This window comes from Megascapheus bottae, unplaced genomic scaffold (assembly GCF_031878675.1).
Source record: "Megascapheus bottae isolate mThoBot1 unplaced genomic scaffold, mThoBot2.hap1 HAP1_SCAFFOLD_40, whole genome shotgun sequence".
In the NCBI taxonomy this organism is placed as follows: domain Eukaryota; kingdom Metazoa; phylum Chordata; class Mammalia; order Rodentia; family Geomyidae; genus Megascapheus; species Megascapheus bottae.
Genome location: NW_028327715.1, coordinates 2,660,356 through 2,686,500, shown reverse-complemented (window position 1 = coordinate 2,686,500; position 26,145 = coordinate 2,660,356). Strand labels below are relative to the sequence as shown.

The following is a 26,145-nucleotide window of genomic DNA, read 5'->3' as shown; positions in this document are numbered from 1 at the left end:
TAGGAAGGAAGAGCAGGTATCAGTGTTTCCTTTTATGGCATAGAAAAACTTGGAAGTTTCACTTTCTGTTTTTTATTTGGCTTGCATTTTATACTTTTTTTTTTTTTGCCAGTCCTGAAGCTTGAACTCAGAACCTGGGCACCGTCCTTGAGTTTTTTGTTTTTTGGTTTTTTTTTTGTTTTGTTTTGTTTTGTTTTTTGTGGGTAATGGGGCTTGAATGGGGCCTGGGCGCTGTCCCTGAGCTCTAAAGCTCAAGACTACCGCCCAATCTTGAACCAAGCCCCACTTGCTATTTTCTAGAGGTTAACTGGAGATAAGAGATTCAGGTCTTTTTGTGCCTGGACTGGCTTTGAACCATCATCCTCAGATCTCAGCCTCCTGAGTAGTGAGGATTACAGGAGTGAGCCATCGTGCTGCCTGGCTTTTTGTTTTTTGTTGTTTTGCCAGTCCTGGGCTTGAGCTCAGGGACTGAGCACAGTCCTTGGGTTTTCTCAAGGCTAGAACCCTACCATTTGAGCCACAACACCACTTCGGCTTTTTCTATGTATGTGGTACCAAGGAATCAAACCCAGGTTTTTGTGAATGCTTGGCAAGCATGCTACCTCTAGGCCGAATTCACAGCCCTGTCCTTGAGCAAGCTTGCTTGCTTGCTTTTCCGTGGGTCATGGGGCTTGAACTCTGCTGCTGGACGCTGTCACTGAGCTTTTCAGCTCAAGGCTACCACTCTACCCTTTGAGCCACAGCCCCACTTCCAACTTTTTCTGTGTATATGGTATGGAGGAATTGAAACCAGGACTTAATGCATGTTAGGAAAGCACTCTATCACTAGGCCACATTCCTGGCCCTAAGGCTTTTTAATTCAACCACTTCAGCTTTTTTGAGGGGAGGAGGGAGTTTACTGCAGGTGAATCTTACAGACTTTGATGCCTTGAGCTGCCTTCAAACCACTGTCCTCAGATCTCAGTCTACTGAGTAACTAAGATGATGGGGAGAAGGAGAGGCAGAGAAGGGTTGCAAAATCCTTGTGAGGGGGGACCTGCTAGCATGAAGGGGGGTGTTGAACTCGCCCCCCACGTGGGTGAGAAGCACCTGTGGACTCTGGGCGACCTGGTCCTGAACTGTGCACCCACCACGGAATGCAACACCAGCCAGCTCATCCACTCCCCTGAAGCTGTACCCAGCCAGCCCCGCACCACCTCCCGGACCACGCACCACCCAGCCCGGCCCCGCACCACCTCCCCGACCACGCACCACCCAGCCCGGCCCCGCTCCACCCTCCCGGTCCTGCTCCACCTCCCTGGCTCCGCACCACCTCCCCGACCCCGCACCACCTCCCCGACCCCGCACCACCTCCCCGGCCCCGCACCACCTCCCCGGGCCCGCACCACCCTCCCGGCCCCGCTCCCAGCACATCCTCCACTCCAGCTCCATCTGGTGAACTTGAACCACAGCTCACTTACAGCCAACCGGCGCCTTGTCCGGGCCAGTGACAGGCCGGGATGTCCGCACTAAAGGCTGGGCCCGAGCCCCGACCGCTCACCGCTCAGACCTGGCCGCCGCCCGCGGGGGGATCTGCTACACCGCACGTCCGCACCAGGACGCGCCGCGGGAACTGGCTCCGGGGGCGAGGCAGGGGCGGCGCGGGGGTCCGGAGGGGCGGGGCCCGGGCCTGGCGGGGCGGCGCCGGGGTCCCGAGAGGCGGCGCCTGGGTCCGGAGGGGCGGCGCGTGGAGCCGGGTGGTTCCGCCCGGAGCCGCGCGCGGTCACCGCAAGACCGGAATCTCCGATCCCAGCCCGGCGCCCCGCCCGGCCCGGTGTCCCCGCCCGAGGACAGTCACCCCGCGCAGACTGGGGCCCGGCCCCACCCCGGCGGCCTGCGGGCTCCGCTGACCGCGCCCGGCCAGCCCCGCAGGACGCGCCCGCCCCACCTCCGGTCCCCGGACACTCCCGGAAAGGTTGCTGGAGTGCTGTGCGCCGCTGGTTTCTTCTCCCAGGTCAGGTGGGCTGTTCTGCCACCCCGTTACTCACGGAACCACCGGTACTGCGGGGGACAGCGTGCCCGCGGGTCCTACCCACGGAAAACTGGTCTGGACCGTGTTCTTTTGCTTCCCAAGGTCACCCGCCACTGACCGGGCCCCAGGCTGTCCCTCTGTCTTGTCTGTCCGGCTTGTCCTGTCTGACTCTCTGGAGGTGGCCTTCTCAGGGGGGGACCCGCACAAAGGGAGGACAGTGTGAACGGATTAGGAACCCGAGGCTGGACCATGGTCAGTCATGGGTCAGTTTCTAGATTCTCCTTCCTGACTCTGGAAGTTCCCCAGTCGTTGGAAGAAACTCAGGAGAGAGCTTGTAGGATAAGGGGAAGTGACTCAGTCAGTCAGTCACCTACCCTGCCAAACTGTCCCTCCAGCCCTGAGGGGCACCACCCGCTCCACCCCCCACCCCACACACCCGGGGCCTCCCCAGCACCTGCTTCCTCTCTCTGGTTTCCTTTGCCAGCTTTCCTAGCTGGCATTGGCCTGAGGACAACTAAGAAGTCGAAGAAAGAAGCAGGCAGCCTGGGGAGCTGCCAGGTGCAAACTTACTTGCTTTGCTCTTGATCTGGGGTTCTGAGAATAGCCTTTCAGCCTCTAGCTGCCTATGGCGATTGTGTGTGTGTGTGTGTGTGTGTGTGTGTGTGTGTGTGTGTGTGTGTGTCTTGCAGAGGAGGAGGGGGGGATGTCTGAGGCCCTGGACACTGTCCCTAACCTTTTTCCTCAAGGCTGGCACTCTTACCACCTGAACCAGAGATCTACTTCCCAACTTTTGCTAGTTAATTGGAGATAAAAGTGGTAGGATCATTCTGCCTTGTGCTGATTTTGAGCATGGATCCTCGGATCTTAACCTCCCAAGAAGCTAGGATTACAGGTATAAGCTGTCACCAACTGGCCTAAAGGATTTGTTTTTTCCCCTAAGAAGCTGCAAGTGAATTCTGGAGTGAAACAAGATCAAGATTTATTTGTCAGGTAAAATTTTGCAGATATACCTGGGCACTGGTGGCTCACACCTGTAATCCTAGCTACTCAGGAAGCTGAGATCTGAGGATCATGGCTCAAAGCCATGCAGGACAGCAGAGTCTCCAATTAAGCACCAAAAAAATGAGAAGTGGCACTGTGGCTCAAAATAGTAAAGCACCAACCTAGAGCAAAAGAGCTCAGGGACAGCACCTAGGCCCTGAATTCCTGCCCCCCCCAAAAAAATTGTTTTCAGATGTCACAAACAAGAAATGTATTTTATCAGGCCATTTTTATGCCTCACCTGAAAATCCTACACTGTCTTAACTTCCAGAGAGATCAAAGTCAGATCACTGAGGCTGCCACTCTGCCTGGTTAGGCCCAAGCTCTGACACACACGGAGGGCAAGAGCCCTCCAGGCCCATCCAAGCCTGGTCACATCGGGAAATAACACTCCCTTGCAAGTTAGGTAAAAACAGCCCCAGAACTAGGCTGGGTAGCAAGATAAGGCGATGGGGAAATTATACTATTTTTACCAAGCATCTAAAGGGCAAGACTCAGAAATTAAAGCCTGGAAAAAGCACAACCAATCATATTTCCTTTTTGATGTAAAATTGCAAGGATAGAGACTTTGAGGAGCCATCTAAATCTACCTTTTCCTTTGAAATGTTAAGGGGAATAAAGAAGGAGGAATTTGTAGATTCTTTAGGAAAGAGAATAAAGAAGCTACACTGATTGGCAAAAGAAAGCCTTGAAGGTGACTTGTTTGTTGGTTAGGCCTCCGCCACCAATAATTAGACAAGATATAAAGTATTAGTTCTCAGTCTAGTGCTGGTGGGTTATGCCTGTATTCCTAGAAGGCTAAACTGAGGGTGAAGGCCAGCTTGAGAAAGAAGAGTCTGTGAGGCTCTCCAATTAACTAACAAAAAGGAAGAAGTAGAGCTTTGGCTCAAGTGGCAGAGTGCCAGCCCTGAGCAAACAGATAAATAGGTAGATAGATAGATAGATAGATAGATAGATAGATAGATAGATAGATAGATAGATTAAATGGGGCCCTGAGTTGAAGTCACAGAACTGGCACAAAACAAAACAAAAACAAGCAAGCAAACAAACAAAACTCTATGCTTCCTTCCTGGATTCCAAGAGAGTTGAAAACTGATTGTAAAGGAAATAGCTTAAAGACAGGAAAATACAGCTTCTAGTTACTTTGTTGGCCCAGGCAAATAGTGCTTTTTAGAAAAGAAATTTTTGTTGTTTATTAACTTTTAGCAAAGGTACTTCCTAAGTGCCTGACACAGCTGAGCACCCAGGACAGAGCACCCACCAAGCCACAGAGACTTACTATTCTGGAGGTTTCTTCCCTCATTGAGGAAATAACTGCTCCCTGGGAACTCTTCCCTAAACCAGAGCTGAGATAATGAGCCAGCAGCCTCTGCTCTGGCTAGGATTGCTTAATAATGAAGCATCTTTCATCCCCTTGCCCTAATTCTCTATTTCAATGTAAAGCTCAAGTTTGAACCTGGGAAAATGGGCTGACATGCTCCCTTAGCTTCTACCTAAAATTTTCTCTGTGCTTCACCAAGATTGTCTATTTAGTATCTTGGGGCAAGTGTCTGGACCTCACCTGTGCATTCCTATAGTTAAGCGTGGGGCTTAAGATCCAGGGTTCACCCTCCCCTACTTTTCACCCTTTGCTGACCCAGGCTCTTCCTTTACTTCAGCTTTCCACATACTCTTCTACTGGAGTGTTTTTTTCCTAAATACTCTCTCAAGCTAAAAGTCTTCATGACTTCAGGAAAAATGGGAGTTCATTTCCTAAGGGGACTTTTCCTTGTGTGAGGACACTGGTGTCCTTCGGTGATCTAAGACCTTGACAAGTTCCCACAGCCTGAGCTCAGCCTTCTGTTCTACTAGAGGGAGACAATGCTGTTCCAAAGGATAGTTACGGTCAGATAGGGCTTTACTTTTTCCTGGGTCCTGAAATTAGGGCCTCACATTCGTAGCTTGGCTTTTTAACTCTAGCATTTCCACTTCTGGCTTTTTGCTAGTTAATTGAGGATAAAAGTCTTGGAGAGTTGTCTCTCCAGACTGGCTTCAAACTAGGATCCTCAGATCGCAGCCTCCTCAGCATGTAAGATTTCAACCATGATCCACTAGTGTCCAGTTCAGATTGCTATGAGGTGGTAAAACAGAGAAGCCACATTTTTTTTTGCCAGTCCTAGGCTTAGGTTCAGGGCCTAAGCACTGTCCTTGGATTTTTTCAAGGCTGGAGCTCTCCTTGTACTCCACTTCTGGAGGTAGAGCCAGCACTACTTCTGGCTTTTTTCTTATGTATATGGTACCGAGGAATTGAACCCCGGTCTTCGTGCATGCAAGGCATGCACTCTACTACTAGGCCAAACTCCCAGCTGGAAGCCACATTTTGAGAAGTCAGATCTTGGAGTCTTTATTAAAAGGCCAGTAACTGCACGGTGGACTTCTGTTTCAAAATACCAGCAGCCGGTAAATGCACTTAACATTTAGGAAACTGAACCATAAAGGTTAGAAGTAAAAGAAAGAACAACAATACCAACAAATCAATTCAGCTCCAGTGGAGAGCTTAAGTGGGACGTCATGGTGACTACAGAAGGAGCCAGGAGACAGGACAGGAACATGGAGACACATGGCATTGTGAAATGCTGGTCTAGGCCTAAATAGGGTCAGGTCAGGGGGCAGGTTCACAGGAAACTCCAGGTTTAGTAACGTCTCAGCCATGTGCCTGCCCTGCCTCCAGGAACTCAAGTATGCCTGGAGGTAGAGGGCTTCACCTTTCCCCACCATGAAGACAAGATTCCAGACTTTACCATCCACCATGTGGCCAAGATGGCACTGGCCAGACTCGATCACACTATTTCAAGATGTGATGTTTAAAATGTTATCAGTGAGTTCTTGTCAAATTACACCTTCCCCGTCACTCAGTCCTAATATAGATTAATTCAATCTTACATCTGTATTGTCATAGATATTCCTGGAAGGTATGGTGAGATAAACTACCATTCAGGGATAAGTGCTGAAAACCAGCTAAGGAAAAAGTATTTGATGAGGGCATTGATGGTCAATGAGAAAGTCACACCAGGTCCTCTCAGCACTCTCTGCCTCCTGGTCTTCTTTTCCGCACACACCACGTATCCACAAAGCACTCTTACTGAAGTTTTGCTGACTATGCAAATGCCTTTTCCTTCCTCATTAGGTACAACTTGAAGGTCATCTCCAAGAGTTATCTTCCCTGCTCCTAAGAATAGCCACTGCTCATCCTTGAAACTAGTTCATGGTGCCATGTCAAAATTGTACAACATGAAGTTATAAGAAGTAAAGCACATCAAGGTTTTGGGGGGTTTTTTGGTTAGGTTTTATTTGTTTTTGGTCCTGGTCCCAGGGCTTGAACTCAGGGTCTGAGTGCTGTCCCCAAGCTTCTTTGGCTCCATGCTGGTGCTCTACCACTTGAGCCACAAAATCACTAACAGGCTTTTTCTGAGTAGTTTATTGGAGATGAGTATCTCACAGTCTTTATTGCCCAGGCTGGCTTTGAACAACCAAGCATAGATCTCGGCCTTCTGATTAGCTAGGTTTATAGGTGTAATCCTATAGCCACCAGCACCTGGCATACAAGACCAGTTCTGGCTCATACCTGCATTCTGGCTACACAGGAGGTTGAGATTTGATCATAGTTTAAATCCCAGGCAGAAAAATCCAGGAGACTCTTAGCTTCAATTATTCAGCTCAAATGCAGAAGTGCAGCTTTGGCTCAACTAAATTGTGAGCCCTAATTGTGAGCATGAAAAGCCAGGCAAGGGCTAGAGTTCAAGCCCCAGTACCATAGAAAAACATAGTCATTGGAGATGTCCTGGTAAGAGTAGTAGTGGGACATCAGCCCCTCTCTGTTCTTGCTCTGCTTCTTGCACATGCTCCACCACACACTTCTGTCACATGCCCAGAAGCAATAGGCCAAAACACATGCTCACTCTCGTTGTCTGTCTCTGTCTCTCTGTCTCTCTCTGTCTCTGTCTCTGTCTGTCTGTGTCTGTCTGTCTGTGTCTGTCTGTCTGTTTCTCTCTCTCTCTCTCTCTCTCTCTCTCTCTCTCTCTCTCTCTCTCTCTCTCTCTGCAGTACTGAACTCACCTCTCAAGCTTGTTAGGGAGAAGCTCTACCATTAGCCAAGCCCTTAGTAAAACTTTGGCTCTTATAAGTTGATCATCTCAGGCATTTTTTAAGGTTTGGAAAGCTGAGTAATGCAAAGCTTCTACTCTACAGTCTTGATGAACTGATTCCAAAGGTTTGGATTTGGTTCCTCTTGTAGATTCTTACAGATTTTGTACCAAGACAATAATGTCATTTGCAAACAAACAGTTCTGTCTTTCCCATTTGTACAGTTGTTTTCTTGACATGTTGCAGTGACTAGGCCTTCAAGTACTATGCTGAGTAAGAGTGGTGAGAATGGTTGTAATTGGTAATCCTTCCCTTGCTCTTAATGATAGGAAAACACAGCATTCGATCTTTACCATTGAGAATGTTAGCTGGGTGCTAGTGGTTCTAAATCTACTCTAATGGCCTAATTTTACTCAGGAGGCTGAGAAATAAGGATCACAGTTCAAAGGTAGCCCAGATAGACAAATCTAAGAGACTCTCCAATTAACCAGCAAAAAGCCAGAAGTGGAGGTGTGGCTTAAGGAATAAAATACCAGCCTTGAGTGGAAAATCTAAAGAACACCACCTATACTCTCAGTTCAAACCGCAGGATCTACACAAAAGATTTAAAGAAAAGAAAAACAACTATGGCTACTTTAGTTGAGGCCAAGATTATTTTTGTTTGTATTTATTTATTGGTGCCAATAGTGGTGCTTGGATTCACATTCTTGCTTAGCTTTTTCCTTCATGGCTAGATCTCTATCACTTCAGCTCCACCTTCACTTCTGCTTTATTCTGGTTAACTGTAGGTAAGAGTTACATAGACTTTTCTGCCTGGACTGCCTTGGAACTGCCATCTTCATAACCTCAACTTCCTGAATAACTAGGATTGCAGGTGTGAGCTAGTAGCTACCAGTGAAGATTCGATCACTAGTTCTAACTTTAAATTTTGTCCTCTCCACAAATTATAGATTTCTATTGCTATAATAACCTTTAAAAAATAAAGAACTGAACATTAATGATATCTCTTCCTATAAAATTTAACAAGGAAGGAGTATTTGGGAATGAGGTAACATTTCAACCAAGGAGGACAAAGGAGAGAATAGAGAAAGGAGAGGAAATATATTGTGTGGTATATCATTTTTTATTTCACATGTACAGCCATTCCCATTCTTTACATGTTGCATACATATTCCTCCACGGTAGTCTCATGTGATCATACAATGGACATGTAAACATTCCATTAACTAGCTCAGTTGGAGTTCGAATATGAAACTTAATGTTAGCTGAGCAAGTGCATGATAAGTTCATTCCAAGAAAGAAGGTACAAATGTCTGTGACCTTCTCTGGCTCCCTAAAAAAAAATTATCTGTCCAAAAACTTATTAATGAATTAAAGGTATAAAATGTTTAAATATATTTTAATGCAAATGTCTAATACATAAACAATAGCCTTTCTAAAACTAGAGCATTCAGCTGATCATTTCTAAGCTTTGTTCAAGTCTATGAAGTATATCTTCACTGAAAGGATATAAAATAACAAATCTTTCCTAGTCTAGACTTCTGTTATGCTCACAGAATTGGCAAAAAATTTAAACCAGTAAGTGTTACATTTTCTAGTAAGCGTTGAAAATTCCAAGGCATAATATTTGTAATACAAACTATATCATCATGTTTTAATTGGTTTAAAACTGAAAAATCTTTCTACAAAGACCATAGGGCCAAACAACAGGAAAAAAAAATGCTGAGGCTTGTTCTGTGAGTTTCTTCCCGTTCAGAACCTCCGACAAGGCCCCCATATGGTGGTGAACCCAAGAGGCGCTCATCCAAGAATGGCCAGGGAAGTGACTGTCCCCAGAGGTTGCCAGGTCCCAGAGACCGTGGTGGGACCACCTACTGACCCCGTGTTGTACCCCAGAGAGATGGGAGGGAAAAATAAAAAACAGTGTTTTCCCTACCTGTGCCTCAGTGATAGTAACTACACTGTGAGATATGTGGTTCTGTAGGAGTCTATACTAATAAAATATAACCGGTGCCTTATAGATACAGCTGCGACCTAGTCACACCACCGTGAACTACTACTAAAAGGGCGATCCTGATGGGACATCTGGGCTTATTTGAGCTCCGCGGGAGTCCAGTCAGATGGAGATGCTGCTGGGCCTGCAATGTTAAGTACACACAGAACAGATAGGTAAGCATGACAATTTTGAACAGAAAGTTTTAACTTACTCATTTTAAATATAAGAGTGAATGTATTTCTGACATTATGCCTGAGGATTAAAACTGAAGTCTGCACAGAATGGGAGTCCCATCGAATGGGAAAGCCTGTGACTCAACTTTGACTTTGGGAGGCAAGGACAGAGCACTCTCTTGGGGACTTTCTGTGCTTCACTGGCCCAGGCTGAAAAGGTCTCAGCTGACACAGAGACCCAAGCGAACTAAGCAGTGAAGCACCCCCACCAGCCCACTCAGCCTGAGTGACCAGCATCTCACTGTCTTCCCCCACGACGCCTCCCCTTCACTAATGTGGACCCCCAGAGAAGCACAAACTGAATCCAGCTGAGCACCAGCTGCTCACACCTACAGTCCTAGCTAGTCAGGAGGCTAAGCTCTGAGGATCCGGGTTGGAGATAGCCCAGGCAGCCAAATCTGAGAGAATCTTATCTGTAATTAACCAGTAAAATGCTAGAAGAATAGGGGGCATGGCTCAAGCAGCAAAGGGCTAGCTGTGAGTGATAAAAACAGTGACAGTAAGACCCTGAGCTCAAGCCTCAGTACTAGCACAAAACAAACAACCAATTAAGCTAGGCTTGATGGCTCAGTCCTTTAATCCTAGTTAATTGAGAGGCAGAGCTTGGAAGATCATAGTTGGAGGCCAGTCCCAATGGAAAAAATTAGTGCAACCCCCATTTCAACCAATAAAAAGCTGAGTACCGTGGTAAGAGCTTGTTGTTCCAGCTAAACAAGAAGATGGCAGTCCATAGTGGCCAAGGAACAAGCACAAGACCCTTTTGGGAAAAAAATACCTAAATCACAAAGGACTGGTGGCATGGCTCAAGTGGTAGAGTTCCTGTCAAACAAGGGCAAGGCCCCAGATTCAAGCAACAGTACTACCTAAACAAAACCCCACCCCAAAGTAAAAATACATCACCAACATGATCCAGATACTAAGTATCTCCCAAAGGACCTGGATGTCCGTAGCTGTAGAGAGAAATGCACTATGCAGTGCCATGCATAGTAGACAAACCATGGAATCCACTCAAGTGTCAATCGACAGATGAACAGAGACAATGGAGTGAATGTTCCTACAGTGGAATACTACTCAGCAATGAAAGAAGGCACTTTTGGGCAACATGGATGAACCAGAAAGGCATTAAGTAAAGTGAAATCAACCAGGCTGAGAAGGACAAATCCTGCAGGACCTTCTCCTAAGTGAGATCAGAAAAGGCCAAATAAGCAGCAGAGAGAAGAACAGGGTTGGGGGTAGAGGTCAGAAAGATCTAATGGAGGATGAGTGGTGAGTACAGAGAGTGACTGGACGCTGCACATTTCCCCAGTGTGCGTGGCAGGGCTGGGGTGAGTCTCCAGACGGAAGGACCAGGTCCACCGAGTCTCTTTGTGACATTTAGACTTTAAACTCCCAAGCAGCTCATTTTCTCTACAAACACTCACTTGGAAGAGCAGATTCTGAAATAAAGAATAAGGACATTGGTTTTTCAGTTTCATGAAATAGACTAAATATCCAAAGAATGTGAAATTACTTAACATAATAAGAACTAAATCCACAACACTCAAAACAAAAGAAGTCATAAAGCACTTTGAACCTAAAATTCAAAAGGCCATTTTCCTAATGTTGTTCTGGGTTTTGGTTGTGCCTGTGCTGCAGCTTGCATTCAGGGCCTGGGAGCTATCCCTTGACTTTTTTCACCCAAAAGGCACTCTACCACTTGAGCCACAGCTCCACTTCTGTGTGTGTGTGTGTGTTTCACTGGAGATAAGAGTCTTACCAACGTTCCTGCCCTATTCTTGTTAGCTTCAACCTGCAGTACTCATATCTCAGCCTCCTGAGGAGCCAGGGGTCGGCGACATGGGTCACCAATGTCCTTGGTGGGTTTGTTGTTGTTGATGTTGTTTGAGATAGGGTCTCACTATATAGTCCAAAGCTGCTTTGAACTTTTGATTCTCCTACCTCACCTTCCTGAGGGCTGGGATGACAGGTATCTACCACTGTGGCTAGCTAAAAGGACAGGGTTATAATGGCAGATTTTATTCACCAAAACAGCAAGCAGCTGGAGTAGAGATCTACTCACAAGAAAGGAAACAAACAAGCAAACAAAAGAATTCTCATCAAAGAAATGAAGCCCCATGAGTAAAACAAGTTGTCCAGAAATTAATACAACTATAAAAACTAAACACTAAATATATGCATACATGAAACATATGCATGTGCCTATACTCCCAGCTACCCAGGAGTCAGAGATCCAGAGGATGGTGGTTTGAGGCCAACAAGCCAGGCCTGGTGGCTGTAATGCCAATAGAGAGAAGCATAGGCAGAAGGAACGAGGGGTCAGCAGAGCCCTATACAAAAATTCAAAACACTATTGGAAAGACACTAGCTAAAGCACAAAGGACTAGGTTGTGACTTAAGTAGTAAAGCATCTGCCTGTGAGTACAAGGCCCTGAGTTCAAACTCTAGTAACTCTCTACCCTGTACCCCAAAAAATGTATACTGTGACTGGCCCTCGTGCCTCATCCCTGTAACCCCAGCTACTCAGGAGGCTGAGACCTGGGGATTGCTCTTTGAAGACAGCTTGGGCAGAAAAGTTCATGAGACTTATCTGTAAGTTAGCACTGAGAAGAGCCAGAAGTGGAACTGTGGCTCAAGTGGCCCAGTGCTGGCGTTGAGCAAAAGCAGCTCAAGAACAGCACCCAGGCCTTCAGTTCAAGCCCTAGGGCTTGCATAAATAAATACATACCAATGTATTATCTTGAATATCTCATTATAAAGAAAGTTATAATGGAACATATTCAAGACTTCAGAAATGTTTATACTGGAGCAATTTTAAGTTTGAATGCAGTCTGTATGAGGAGATAGGCCCAACTGCTTCTGTGGAAGTCTGTGGAAGTCCAGCAGGGTAAGAACTCTGTGCAGAAGACTAAAACTGATATTGCTGGATACATTCTTTGTACTAAATGAAGTATCAAGACTTTGGACAAGCAAAAATGAGAAGCCTCAAAAATCTTGACTTTTGCTTTCTGATAAAGAGGAAAAGGCAAAATCTTGTGTTAAGGGAGGCTCAATTCAGAGTGCTCCTCACCGTGAGCTTTCTCAGAGCCTTCAGGAGCCTCTGGGTCCTGTGCTGCGTCTGCATCCTTGGGCTCTTCCGAGTCCTGTGTGGACTGGGAGGATGTGGATTCCCTGGAGGTCTTTGAGGTCTTCATGTCCGTGTCTGTTCTGTGTTGCTGCAACCACTCATCCCTATAGCCATTGCTGATAAGCTTGGAGAAGTTTGTTGGTGAATTGGTTTTTTGACCAGGCTTCAAAAAAGATAAAAGTGAATATTAAATATTAACACAAACCTTGATAGCTGGGTACGAATGGCTTACACTTACAATCCTGGCTAATCAGGAGGCTGAGAGCTGAGGCCTGAGACTCAAAGCCAGTAGAGGCAGAAAAACCTTCTAGACTCATCTCCAATAGCCAGTAAAAAGCCAGAGATGGAGATGCGCACATGCACACACATACACACACACACACACACACACAGATCAGAAACAGAACAGTATTCAGGGAACAAAGTAATAAGTTGGATGCACAGCTGTCTTAAATACAAGACAGCTATACTGTTCTCCCTCCCTGGATTTATCTTTCCATCTATCCATCCGTCATCTACCTGCCAATCATTTTTCTTTCTTGGTTTTCTCCCTCTCATTCAGTCTAGCTCAGTGTTCTCAAGGCATTCATGACAATGTAATCATTGTTTATTGCCCATTAGATGAGAAGCTATCTGAAGAATTAGGCAATTCATGATATTTATTCTCGCACTAAACCAGTATTCTGTGCATAAGGAGATAAAGGAGTCCTTAGGGTTCTCTTCAGCGGGGACGTGTGGAGTGGGGGGGAGATGTGTGTGTTGGGGGAAAAGGACAGGATGAGGCCTCCTTCTGGAGCAAGGGGGCCAGGTAGGCCTGGTGGCTGGGAGGGCGGGCTGTGGGTGGGGACTGTCACTCAAGGAAGAAGGGGAGCAGCAGCTCGCCTCCTGGCCAGCTCAGGCCACTCTGGAACATACATGGGAGGGAAGGACAGTCTGCTTCCCGCGGAGTCTTTGGAGCCCGTTGGCGTCCCCGCTTTGCTGGGGTATTTTGAGTGGATGGCGGGCAGCTTCACCTGTGTGGCAAAATACAACACATGTGCAGAGTGAGAAGACTACACAACAAATGTAGGACCTCTGCTGGGAAAACAAACAGCCACAACACGTGTAGGTCAACAATCCTCCCATTCAGTAGAAAAGCTTTGTAAAGAGAACTTCTAAACATGGGCCCCTGGCAAACCAGGCACCCGCAGCTCACAGCTGAGATCCCAGCCCTCAAGGAGACTGAGATCTGAGGATCGAAGGGGAAAACCAGCCTGGGCCAACAAATCAGAGGCAATCCTATCTCCAGTTAACCGTGAAAAGCCAGAAGTGGAGCTGTGCCTCAACAATGGAGTGCCATCCTTACGCACAAAATCTGGTGAGAGCATAATGTCCTGAGTTCAAGCCCCCGTAAAACACACACACACACACACACACACACACACACACACACACACACACACACGAAGTCACTCTCTCCATATAGACAATTATGAACATCAGATGAATGGAGAAGCAGGCTACCCCTTGATCCACAATGAAATACAATCCACCAATACAAAGGAATGGAGTTCTGACTCCCCAGCAGCTGGCTATGTCTAAAATGCACCAGGGAAGAAAGGACCATAACTCGGGGATACCATAATTTGACACTCTGGAAAGACTACAGGGAGTTTGGCTTAGTGGTAGAGTGCTTGCCTAGTATGCACAAAGACCTGGGTTCAATTCCTTGGTACCACATACATAGAAAAAAGCTGGAAGTTGTGCTGTGGCTCAAGTAGAAAAAAAAAAAAGTCCAAGGACAGTGTTCAGACCCTGAGTTCAAGCCCCACAACTGGCAAAAAAAAGGAAGAAAAGCAGACAGGTACTTGCAGGAGCTGTGAGTTAGGAGGAGTTAACACCAAAGGAGCTGAGGGAAAAAATAAATGGAATGTCTCTGTACCTCAGTGGCTGTGGTAGCTTTGTAATGTATGCCTTGTACCACTTGTAGAGCAGGTGAGCTTTAAGTATATTATGATATCTTATTTTAAAAGAAAAAAATTGCATTTTATTTAAATTATATCTTATTTACAAAGAAAAAGACTATCGCTTTTATAACAGCAATAAAAGAAAAACAGAAATAAGTAGTAGGAGCCTGGCATCCATGGTTCACACCTGTAATCCTAGCTACTCAGGAGACTGAAATCTGAGAATCAAAGTTCAAAGCCAGCCAAGACAAAACCATTCTGTGAGACTTTCATCTCCAGTTAACTAGCAAAACATCAGAAGTGTGGCTTAAGTGGTGGAATGCCAGTCAAGCACAGTAAGCTTAAGGGATAGTGCCTAGGTCCTGAGTTCATGCCCTATTACCTGTCACGAGAAATAATGTTTTTAGTAAAATAAAAGATCCCTCCCAACTCCCACTCACCCTGGAAGTGAGCAAGAAACCCAGGAATGCTGCGTGAGGAGTCTTCCCTAAGAACAGGCCATTGTGTACCACACCCCAAAGACAGCCTGGGTGTGACAGGGAAGGGCTGGCTCCCGTTCCTCCCTCAGAGGCAGCAGCCGGTTAGCTGGGTGATTTGATTCTCATGTTCAGGTTCTCACTATCTAGGCCAAGATGCCTTGCAGACACAGCCCAACACTGTGTTCCTTCTGCTAGACAATGTTGATGTCCCCAAGACTGTCATCCTGTCTCCTCGACAGGGTGGAAGTAGACAGGCTGGCTACTAAGTGGATCATTCATTTGATTTGGGGGTGATACAGCATTTAACACTTTTACATCTCTCTAGCTTTGTGCTGTAATGGTAGTTAGCATCTCCCCTCTGCCCCCAATTATTTATAGCTTACCCCTTACGCTAAGAAACAGGCCTGGGCTTTAGTCCATTTACAGTACTTACACAAGTGACCCAAAGCCCAAGTCACCACTTGCCATGGAGGACAGCTTGATAAGCAAATGGCTTGTTCCAGCCAAGAGATGCTGACCTCGGCACTCACCCCAGCCCCCAAGTGTCAACAGGGAGGTTCCTTTCCACACCAGGACACAGAGATGCCAGGCATGGGAGCCGGGGACGAATATATCTCTCTCTTCACAATTCAAGTAGAGGATAGTGTTCACTCTTCATTCTCACTCTCAAAAGCATCATCGCTATTTTTAATACACATGTCATTGTTTCACAGATCTGACTGGGTGAGGCAACGAGACGAATTTCAGACCTTGCCACACCCAGTGGTACAGAGCCCTCAAAGTCCTGGGAGCTGCTAAGAGGAGGCCGGGGGATGAAAAGACTTTTAATCAAGAAATCACACTCATCTACCAATCAAAGTGTTTGGGGGGTTCACTTTGGAGGGACAAATGCACCCTTGGAATGGGTCTTTTATCACAGAGACATCTCAATTTAACTATAACTAAAACATGTGAAGATAGAATACAAAACCTGGCACTGGAAACTCACACTTGAAACCATAGCTCTCAGGAGACTTGAGATTTGAGGATCACAGTTTGAAGCCAGGCCCAACAGAAAAGCTGGTAAGACTCTTATCTTCAATTAACCAGCAAAAAGCAAGAACTGGAGCTGTGGCTCAAGTAGTAGCATGTAGGTCTTGAATGAAAAAGCTAAGAGAGAACACAGGCCTGAGTTCAAGCCCCAGTATGGGCACAAATAGAAAAAGATAATAAATGTATATTAAATTCCCTTTCTATAAGCGCTGGGTGACACATGTTATGCCAGTTTCTTCTAGGTAAGCATTCACTCGTTAAAACCACCTTAAAATGCAAAAACAAGCCAGGCACTGGTAGTTCATGCCTGTAATCCTAGCTACTCAGTAAGCTGAGATCTGAGGATTGTAGTTCAATGCCAACAAGGCAGGAAAGTTGGTAAGACTTTTATCTCCAATAAGCTACTTAGAAAAAAGCTGGCTCAAGTGGTAGAGTGCTAGTCTTGAGCACAACAAAGCTCTGGAAAAGTGCTCAGGCCTGAGTTCAAGTCCCAAGTCTGGAAAAAAAAGGCGCAAAAATAGTCAGGAGCCAGTGACTCACACATGTAATCCTAGCTATTCAGGAGGCTGAGATCTGAGGATCTCTGTTCAAAGCCAGCCTGAGCAGAAAAGTCCTTGTGAAACTCTTATCTACAATTAACCACTCAAGAAATGGAAGAGGAGCTATGGCTCAAAGTAGTAGAGCACTAGCCTTGAGCAAAAGAGCTCAGGGACAGCACCTAGGCCCTGAGTTCAAGCTCTGTGATTGACGACAACAACAACAACAAAAAGTAAAAATTCTGGATTGTTGGACAACTGGATTCTGCTTATTATATAACTTATTATTATCCAATAAAATAGCCTGTACAAAAAAAATGAAACAAACAAACCTGTGCTCTTCCCTATAAAACCACTAATCAGAAAAAGAAACAGACAACCAGACTGTGCCTGCTCACATTGTAGGAGATCCACAATTAAAATACAGACCATATCCGGCAATGTCATGGGCATCAAAGAGACACACCAGCAACAGCCAACAGACACACTGCACGGTCATTCAGGAAGCCACGGAAGGAAAACAACCCTGGATGACAGACGGATGAGCTTCTGTCACCTTTTTTTTCTCTTCTAGTTCCTCGGCCTCTCTTTGCCAAACCGTTTTCATGTCAAAATCGAAGGGGCCTCTTCTAGATTCATAGCTTCCATTGGTGTGATTGGGACTGAATTCTTCATACACCATGTAATCTGGCATGGAGACCATGGGGACTCTGCAAGAACAGTGGTGTCAGTTACAGCCTGCGCTCGTGGGGCCCCCTTCTCCCCTCTCCCCAATTTCTCTTGGCTTCCCTGAAGACACTGGTAGGCCCTGCCATGGGAAGCAAAAAGCTCCACCCCTTTCCAGTGCCAGCCTTGCAGATCATCACCAGAACATCATCTACTCCTTCGTCTTCTTCAATGAGCTAAATGCTCCCCTAAATATGTATCATTTACAATGATCATTTCAGTCTGCTTGTTTTCTATGACATGGCCATTTACAGTGTGGGCACTTGAACTTCCAACTGAGCTTTGGGACCAGTGACAGGAAGGGGTCAACCCCAGAGTCTCCGGCCCCCTTTCTACCAGGTTCTAATCCACTCAGCTTCTTTTTCTTTCTTTCTGAACTTAGCACAAAGAATTTTTTTAAGAAAAGGTTGGAGGAATGGCTCTGTTGGTAGAGCACTAGACAATGAGCAAGAGCATCAGGTACCAAGTTCAAGTCTCGGTCTTGGACCTTAAAAAAAAAAGCAAGGGAAAAGTCTAATATTACATGCCTCAGGCATGTAAAAAATTTATGTTCATTTTCCAGCCAGAAATGAAAACAAAGGGTTGAAGCCCTGGCTCAGTTGGTGGAGTGCCGGCCAATGAGTGAAAGCATCAAGTACCAAGTTCAAGTACCAGTCGAGGACCTTTAAAAAAAAAGAGGGGGGGAAGGAAATAAAGAGAAACAAAAGCTGAGCATTGAGGCATATACTCTTAGCTACTTGAGGCTTAAAATGACATTTACTGTGGTTTTATCTTACAGGCAAAAATAAATTAATAAAAAGCCAGAAAAGTGCCTGAAATGAATTTTCAATTTATGCCAAATTAACTACCCAAAAAACTGGAAGTAGAGCTGTGGCTCAAGGGGTAAAGCACCAGCCTTGAGTGATGCTGCTCTGGAACAGCACTCTTGCTTAATTTAATGAATTTCAACTTGAGCTATTTTGTCCCCCAAAAGAACAACGCATAGCTGCTTCCAGATACTCACTCTCGCTGCTGGGCAGTAGCAGGTTTGCTGTGGTGGATATACCAGTCTGGCAGGGAATAGGCCACTGGAGAACCTGTCGTGCTCCCAGGACCCAGGTGTGTCAGCAAATCTCGAAAAGAAAGGGACAGAGCTATGTGTGACCCAAATGTCCTGTGTGGCATCACTAGCCCACATCAAGGGGAACTGTGCCATTGCCCTGGGTGGCCTCTGGGCCCGGCACTACCCCAGCATCTCTGATACTCCCCTGCCTAGGCACAGGTAGACAACTGAGGGTCCTGGTTGGGCCTCAGACAGGGCCATGGTTCATGAACCTCCCTCCCTCCCTCCCTCTCTAGCATGGATCTGGCATGGGGTCTCCACCAGACATCATCACTTCTGGGGGCCCATCCTTCCATTCCTCCAGTTCTTACTGCTCCCCTACCTTTGGCCACTCCTCCAGGCCATTCCCCACAACTCACTGTCCTCCTTCTCCAGCCTGCTTCCAGGAAAATCTGCTCTCTCCAGCATCCCAAATGGTGAGTCCCCAGGAGGGATTTAATCATTTAGTTTGGAGCTAATCTGAGAGGCATAGCGCACAGGCTCTGTTCTACAAACTCAGGCCAGCGCCACAACACACATGCCCAGCTTTCTGACCCCGATCCCTTCCCTCCTAGATGTCAAAGGGCAGCTAGTAGAGCTGGAGGTATGGCTCAGTGGTAAGAGTGCCTGCTTCACAAATACAAGGCCCCGGATTCAAAACCCCAGTACCACAGATGTTTAATCTCCCATTTTGCAGCTTGAAAACCTTTTTCATGGTTAAATACTTTAAACTTAGAGAAAACATAGAAGAATAATATGAGTTCTTCTACACCTTCCAACCAGACTCTCTCTTGATGATATTTCATGACACTTGGTTTCTTCTCTCCCTCCCTGTCTCTGTCTCTCATTACTGTCACTTATTATACTTCACACTGCTGGACATGTGTTGCAGAAGGCCACACTTCCACCTCTGGGCTTCATGTCATCACACTGTGATGACACAAATCAAAACTTGGGCAGTGATGTAATACCCCCATTTCAGTTTAGATCTTACCAAATTTGGCCAATCTTTCCACTTTTTTTTTCCAATAGCAGGCGAAAGTGGATCTTAGAAAGTGAGATCTAGCCCTTGTCCCACCTATTATAGGCCTCAAGAGGATTGATATGGGGATTTGTGTCACTACTGGTGCTTGAACTCAGGGCTCACATTGTTGTTTAGGGCTGCCACTTTACTGTTTTGAGCTATACCTCCACTTCTGCCTTTGTGATGGTTAATTGGAATTAAGAGTCTCAGATTTGTCTGCTCAGACTGGCTTTGAACCATGATCTTCAGATAGGAATACAATCATGAGCCACTAGCACCCCGCTTGGTCTAGATTTTTTTTTAATGTTAAAACGATGACCATGGGACTGGGAGTTTGGCCTAGTGGTAAAGTGCTTGCCTAGCACACACAAAGACCCAGGTTCGATTCCTTAGTACCCACATACATTTTAAAAAAAAAAGCCAGAAGTGGTGCTGTGATAGAGCTCTAGCTTTGAGAAAGCCCGACTGGCAAAAAGGGAAAATGATGGCTAGCTTGTCTCCCCTGTGGCATTGCCAACACAGGTAATGGCAACCCGAGGAGGGATAATTATCTGGATGTCATCTACCCCAAAGGCAGGCTATGAGATTTCAGGGGTGCTGTCCCTTACCTCTCTGAATGATGATATCTATTGAACTCAGTATGTTCCTATTTTTAAGATTGTCAAATGCTTTGTGAAAAAAATAGATCTTGTATAAAATTTGATTCTCATCAGTGATCACACACATCCCCCTATACTTATGAGCCTCAATTCCCAATGGCCTTAGGCAAATGTTAAGAATGTTTTATCAAAGATTCTTGGAAGGATTGGGGTTTGAATTTAGGAGCTGGGCACTTTTGAGGCAGGTCATCTACCACCTGAGCCACGCCCCCAACTGCTAGAGCAATATTTTTATACAGATGAGATGATGTAGCACGCGGGGGCTTACGAGGTCTGCCGCCTTGCTTTGCAAGCTTCACATATTCTGAGTCGGTTTCTTTTATCAAGTACCTTCGCATCCCAGGCAAGTACTCATTGTGTGAGTCGTCCAATTTGCTGAGCCCTGGAATCTGAGATGCTGGAGGGGCATCCACAGCCTTCTCAGAGCGCTTCACGGGGAGATGGTAATACCATTCTAGATAGAAGCAAGGCCAGTTCACTGCCATGCTGGGCTGCAGGATTGGCCACATGGGGAGAACCTAGGTGCTTCCCAGTCTATCTGCTGTGGACGTCACCAGGCAAGCCACACAGCACCTGAGCCAGGCAGGAAGCCCCTGAATGCCCAAGACAAAGCATGGCACCATTGCAGGGCAAAGAGTCTCCAAACCCCCTGAGTATACCAGCCATCAATGCCAATGTGAGGAACAGCAACCTTGGCCCCACCCTGTCAGCTTTGCTGCAGCTGACTTCTTCTCCAAAACCAAAACCAGCCTCATCCACCAGTGTGAGCTTCAGGGAACTCTCCAAGCCCTATGTCTTTCCATCTTAAAATAAAATTCTTAACTGTTTTTCTTGTCATTCTAGGAAATAGGAAAAATCCCACGTTATTTAAAATATGACAGATAAACCAATGGAACAGATGGATAAATGTGACCTGCAATTTTTGTGTGAGCTGCAATTTTTGTATGTGCTGCTATTGGGGCTGGAACTCAGAGCCAGGGTGCTATCCCTTAGCTTTTTCACTCAAGGAGGGTGGTGTTCTACTATCTGAGCCACAGCTGTACTTCTGGCTTTTCTGGTTAACTGGATACTTTCCTGCCCAGACTGGCTTCAAACTGGTCCTTAGATATCAGTCTCTTGAATAGGTATGATTATGGATGAAAGCCACGATACCCAGCCATGGGCTATGATTTGACAAACTTACAGCATTGAAACACTGAGATAAGCCAGGTACTGGTGGCTCACACTTGTAATTCTAGCAACTCACGAGGCTGAGATCTGAGGATCATAGTTCAAAGCCAGCCCAGGCAGGGAGGCTTGTGAGACTCTCATCTCCAATTAACTACCAAATAAGCAGGAGATGGCTCTGTGGCTCAAGTGGTAGAGAGTTAGCCTTGAGCAAAAAGCGGGATGACCCTGAACGCAAGCCTCATTACTGGTACAAAAAAGAACAAGAAAAGGAGGAAGAGGAGGAGGAAACCCCTGAGATATAAATTATGGTACAGAAACCACAACCTGCTGTAACAGATGTACCCGTTTTATGAGAGCAGCAGGAAGCAGGTCAGGGAGAGAGCCACAACTCCTCACCTGTACTGGGAAGGCACCAGCCAGCCCACCTCCCATGCTGGCCAGCTCCCACACCAGCTCCCATCAGTGGCTTTACTATACTGTGGAGACCACAGTGAGAGGTGAAAGGTGCCAGGGCCTCAGTGTTTACTGAAGAGAGCATGGAGAGAGGGTGAGGCATTTACTTGCCCGAACTCCCCACAGGTTAGGAATAACATTTTAAAGATTCCAAAGGACTGTTTTATGGAAAAGATTGAGTCGAAGCATGATAATTGTGAATGGAAGGATTTCTCTCATCTAGAAGAAACTGGGTGCAATAGCTCAGAGGAAACACAAAAGACAGGAAATGGAGGCAAGTATGGGCCCCATGCTGAGAGAAGAAGCTGAGCATGGGACTGATGAGGTGAGGCAGCTCTCCAAAAGGTGCTTAGGATAGATGTTGCAGCCCACCTGGGGACCAGCAACAAGATTCCCTGGAGGTATTTAGTCACAGGCTAGGGAGCTTATATCAAGAGCTAGGGAGAGCCAGGCACTGGTGGCTTATGCCTGTAACCCTAGCTGCTCAGGAGGTTGAGATCTGAGGATTGTAGTTCAAAGTCCCTATGAGACTCATCTCCAGGCAGCCACCAGGAAACTGGAGGCGCTACTGTGGCTGAAGCCGTAGGGCACTAACCTTGAGCAAAAGAGCACAGGAGGGGCCGGGAGTTTGGCCTAGTGGTAACGTGCTTGCCTAGCATGCACAAAGACCTGGGTTCGATTCCTCAGTACCACATACATAGAAAAAAAGCCGAAAATGGTGCTGAGGCTCAAAGGTAGAGCTCTAGCCTTGAGAAAGTCCAAAGACAGTGCACAGGCCCTGAGCTTAAACCCAGGACTGGCAAAAAAAAAAAAAAAAAAAAAAAAAAAAAAAGCACAGGGACAGTGCCCAGGCCCTCAGTTCAAACCCCACAGCTGGAAAAAAAAACAAGAGCTAGATGTGTTGGAAAAAATCCAGAGGCCTAGAGTTGTTAGTACTTATTTATGACCCCATAGGGAGAAGAGAGGTAGGCACTTAGGCTATGAGTGTTTCAGGTAATTCTTTCCATCTGAAATTAGGAAGATACTCAAAATAAGAACCACACACACACTGTTTTATGACATACAATCTACGGAAAACAAAATGCAAAAGGTACAGCTTCATAACATAATTATTGGGCATAGTTAATAGCACCTATCAGTATGTACAAACACAGATTCATAACATTTACAGTCTGATGCAATGCCCGATTTGTGATAGATGAGATTATATGTTTGTGTGTGTGTGTGTGTGTGTGTGTGTGTGTGTGTGTGTGTGTGTGTTATTCGGCTGGACCACAGTACCTACATAATAGACATTATTCTAGATGCTTTTGTGAAGATGATTTTGAGATGAGATTTGCACTTAACTCAGATGGCCTCAAAATAGGCATGAGCCTCATGTAATCAGTTGAAGGTCTAATGAATAAAGAATGCAGTCCTCCAGGAAAGAGTAAATTCTCCCTCCAGATGGACTTTAGATTTGAAATGAAACCTGATCTCCTCCTCTGGCCTCTAGCTCACCAGACTTCATATTTGTTATCCCCTAGCCATGTAAACCAAGTCCTTAAAATAAATTCTGTGTGTGTGTGTGTGTGTGTGTGTGTGTGTGTGTGTGTGTGTGTGCACATGTATGCATGTGCTGGCTGACCAGAGTTCTTTGGAAGCAGCGTATTAAATGCACTAAGTCACCATAGCACAAAACAAGTCATTCTGTGAAAGTTTTAGACATCCAATTTGTACTTGGAACTTCAACTGCATGAAGTTTTAACCCAGAAAATATTTAAATGACTGAAGAATATTAACCAGCTAAATCATCGCCTTCCCTTAAAAAAAAGAAGGAAGAAAAAAGAAGAAGAAAGTTTAGACAATGGCACAAAAGATCACAGAGAATCAATTTAAGGATTAGGAATCAGGGTTCAGCAGCTCAACTATTTCTTCCTTTAGAAGGGCATTCAGTTTGTACTTTATTTTTCCTCTCTCTGTTTTGCTTACTAATTAATCCACAGAGAACAGTGTGCTTCTACCCGCTCATTACTGGAAGATTTGGACAGGCACTGAATTCTAATCTATTGCTAAATGCATGCAGTAGAAGAGCTCAGAAAGTGAGGGTTCTGGTTTGAATGAACCAGCTCTCGCCACTTAACAGACAGAAAGACAGAAACAGAAAGAGACAGAGACAGAGAGACAAAGAGTCAAAGAAACAGAGATGAGATGGTTAAAAGGATCTTTTAGCTTTTATCTCAAAATTTGTTTAACATTAGATCATTTACTATATGACTGTTTTTCTTTCTATGATTTTTCCCTGCATGCTCATAGGCTGTAGTAGTAGTTTCATTTTCCTTTGTGTGTGTGTGTGTGTGTGTGTGTGTGTGTGTGTGTGTGTGTGTGTGTACTGGAGCCTGAATTTGCAGTCTAGGTGCTATCTTTAGCTCTTTTGCTTAGGGTTGGCACTTTACCAGTTCATACACACCTCTACTTCCTCTTTGTGCTGGCTAATTGGAGTTAAGAGTCACACACCTGCCTGTGATCCTCAGATCTCAGCCTCCTGAGTAGTTAGAATTACAGATGTGAGCCACCGGTGCCTGGCTTCCCTGATCTTATCAAGGAAGAAATACAGACTGTTGAGAATGAAAGTCAAACTTGAGATCACCTAGCTCGTCAGGTGCTCAAAGGGGACCAGGCTGCTGTTTCTAGTCTGTGAAGCCTCAACTAATAAGCTACTTGCTTGGTGTAGAATGCTCCAAACCAAATGCTTCAGTTTCCTAGTGAAAAAGTGGGGTGATGGGGCTGAGAGTGTGGCCTAGTGGTAGAGTGCTTGCCTAGCATGCAAGCAGCCCTGGGTTCGATTCCTTAACCAGAAGTGGTATTGTGGCTCAAGTGGTAGAGTGCTAGCCTTGAGAAAGCTCAAGGACAGTGCCCAGTCCCTGAGTTCAAGTCCCAGGACTGGCAAAAGTAAAAATGGGGTGATGATTCCTGACAGCTCCTAATGAGGTTAGATGTGGGAGTGTGTATAAAGTACTGGGCACAGTGCCTGGCACTTGTTAGAATCCATCAATGGCATTCCTGTAGATGAGGCCTCGACCTATGACATCAGGTGGCTCACACCTATAATCCTAGCAACTGAATTCTGGACATCCCAGTTTGAAGTCAACCTAGGCAAAACAAGAAAAGGCTTTGACTTCAAGCCGTATGAGAAAGACAGAGAGAGGGGGTGGGGGGGGGGAGAGAGAATGAGAATCACAGGAAGGCCCAAAGGTTAGAGCAGGAGATGTGGAACAGGCCAGACCTGATGAACAATGCACTACCCACAACTGGATTTCCAGCACAGCCATGGCACCACCCTGACAGAGGCTGACTGTGCAGTTAAGAATGGACGGGCCACACTTCATTTTATTTCTGAACACACTGGGTGGATGTGATTGGCTCCAACTGATCCCTCTCAGCTTAGCCTTCTTCCCTACTCTCCATCTGCAACCCTTCTCACCACACAGAATAAAAACAAAAGCAACCAATAAAAAAATGGCATATGGAGACTCTTTCCTTTCTCTTCTTCTCACCTACACATTGGGTACATAAGAAGTCATGAACTTCCGCTGAATTAGCTTTTCTCATACCCTGCTGTTTCAAGCAAGAAACATTTGGTGGAGTCCTAACTTAGAAGCAAAAGCTAGGGAGCCAGCGGGGCTGTGCGACTGAGAAAGTTCCTTATTCAATATTCAGAATACACTGGGTTAATTCATGACCAAACATTTCCGGAAGGTTCCTATCCACAACACCGCACCAAAAAGAGAGGGGGGCGGCCGGGATCGTTCCCAGGGTGTCACGCCCCAACAACCCCGCAATCCTCAGGCAATCCGCAGTCACCGCAGGGAGCGTAGCGGTGAGCGGTGCTCTGTACTTCCTTGCTGGTATTCCTCATGGCCGGGCGCTGTGAGCACTTTCAGAGGAGCCCAGGGTGCTAGGGTTAGCTGGTAGCTGCAGCCACAAAGGCGAAGTCCGCGCCCCCTCCCGGTCTTCCCGCCTGCACCTGACACACCTGCACGCGCCTCCGGACCTGCGAGCGCGGGCACATCCACGCATGGCACACTCTGGAGGCACAGCAGGGGCACATCAGGCGGGGGGCGCAGCGGGCGCGGCGGGGAGGGGGCGCAGCGGGCACGGGGACATCAGGCCGGGGCGCAGCGGGCAGTGGACAGCGGACAGACACAGAGGGCAGGGGGCACAGCGGGCAGGGGCACAGCGGGCAGGGGCACAGCGTGCACAGGAAGCAAGGGCGCAGTGGGCACAGCAGGCCGGGGAGCAGCGGACAGCGGACAGACACAGAGGGCAGGGGCACAGCAGGCAGGGGCGCAGCGGGCAGGGGCGCGGGACCCACGCTCAGCCGGACACACTGCTGGCTGGGTCACATGCACGCCGGGTACACGGCAGGGGACGGGGCACGATGGGCAAATAGCTGGGGCCGTGCACGCGGAGTAGGCAGCAGGTGTACCGAGGTACAGCCTGAGGTCTCCACCGATTCAGCAGTGCCAGGGA

The 26,145-nt window shown here is 46.6% G+C and overlaps 1 protein-coding gene and 1 long non-coding RNA gene across 2 annotated transcripts; one reads left to right on the top strand and one right to left on the bottom strand.

Annotated features, from left to right (window-relative positions):
• Nucleotides 1-1,717: 1,717 nt before the first annotated feature.
• LOC150039347 (uncharacterized) lies at nt 1,718-16,760 on the top strand. The gene is made up of 3 exons (XR_016534416.1): nt 1,718-1,993; nt 9,196-9,343; nt 15,666-16,760. It is a non-coding gene; the product is annotated as an uncharacterized LOC150039347 (long non-coding RNA).
• On the bottom strand, nt 8,279-26,145 carry LOC150039346 (uncharacterized protein C7orf57 homolog). Its single transcript, XM_090327877.1, has 10 exons — nt 26,102-26,145; nt 25,649-25,700; nt 25,477-25,549; nt 20,279-20,464; nt 18,250-18,358; nt 17,077-17,230; nt 13,439-13,540; nt 12,471-12,690; nt 10,825-10,839; nt 8,279-9,312 (listed from the first exon to the last, which is right to left on the bottom strand). Exons 2-10 carry the CDS (start codon nt 25,682-25,684, stop codon nt 9,266-9,268), a joined length of 942 nt encoding a protein of 313 aa, XP_090184003.1. The 5' UTR covers nt 25,685-25,700; nt 26,102-26,145; the 3' UTR covers nt 8,279-9,265.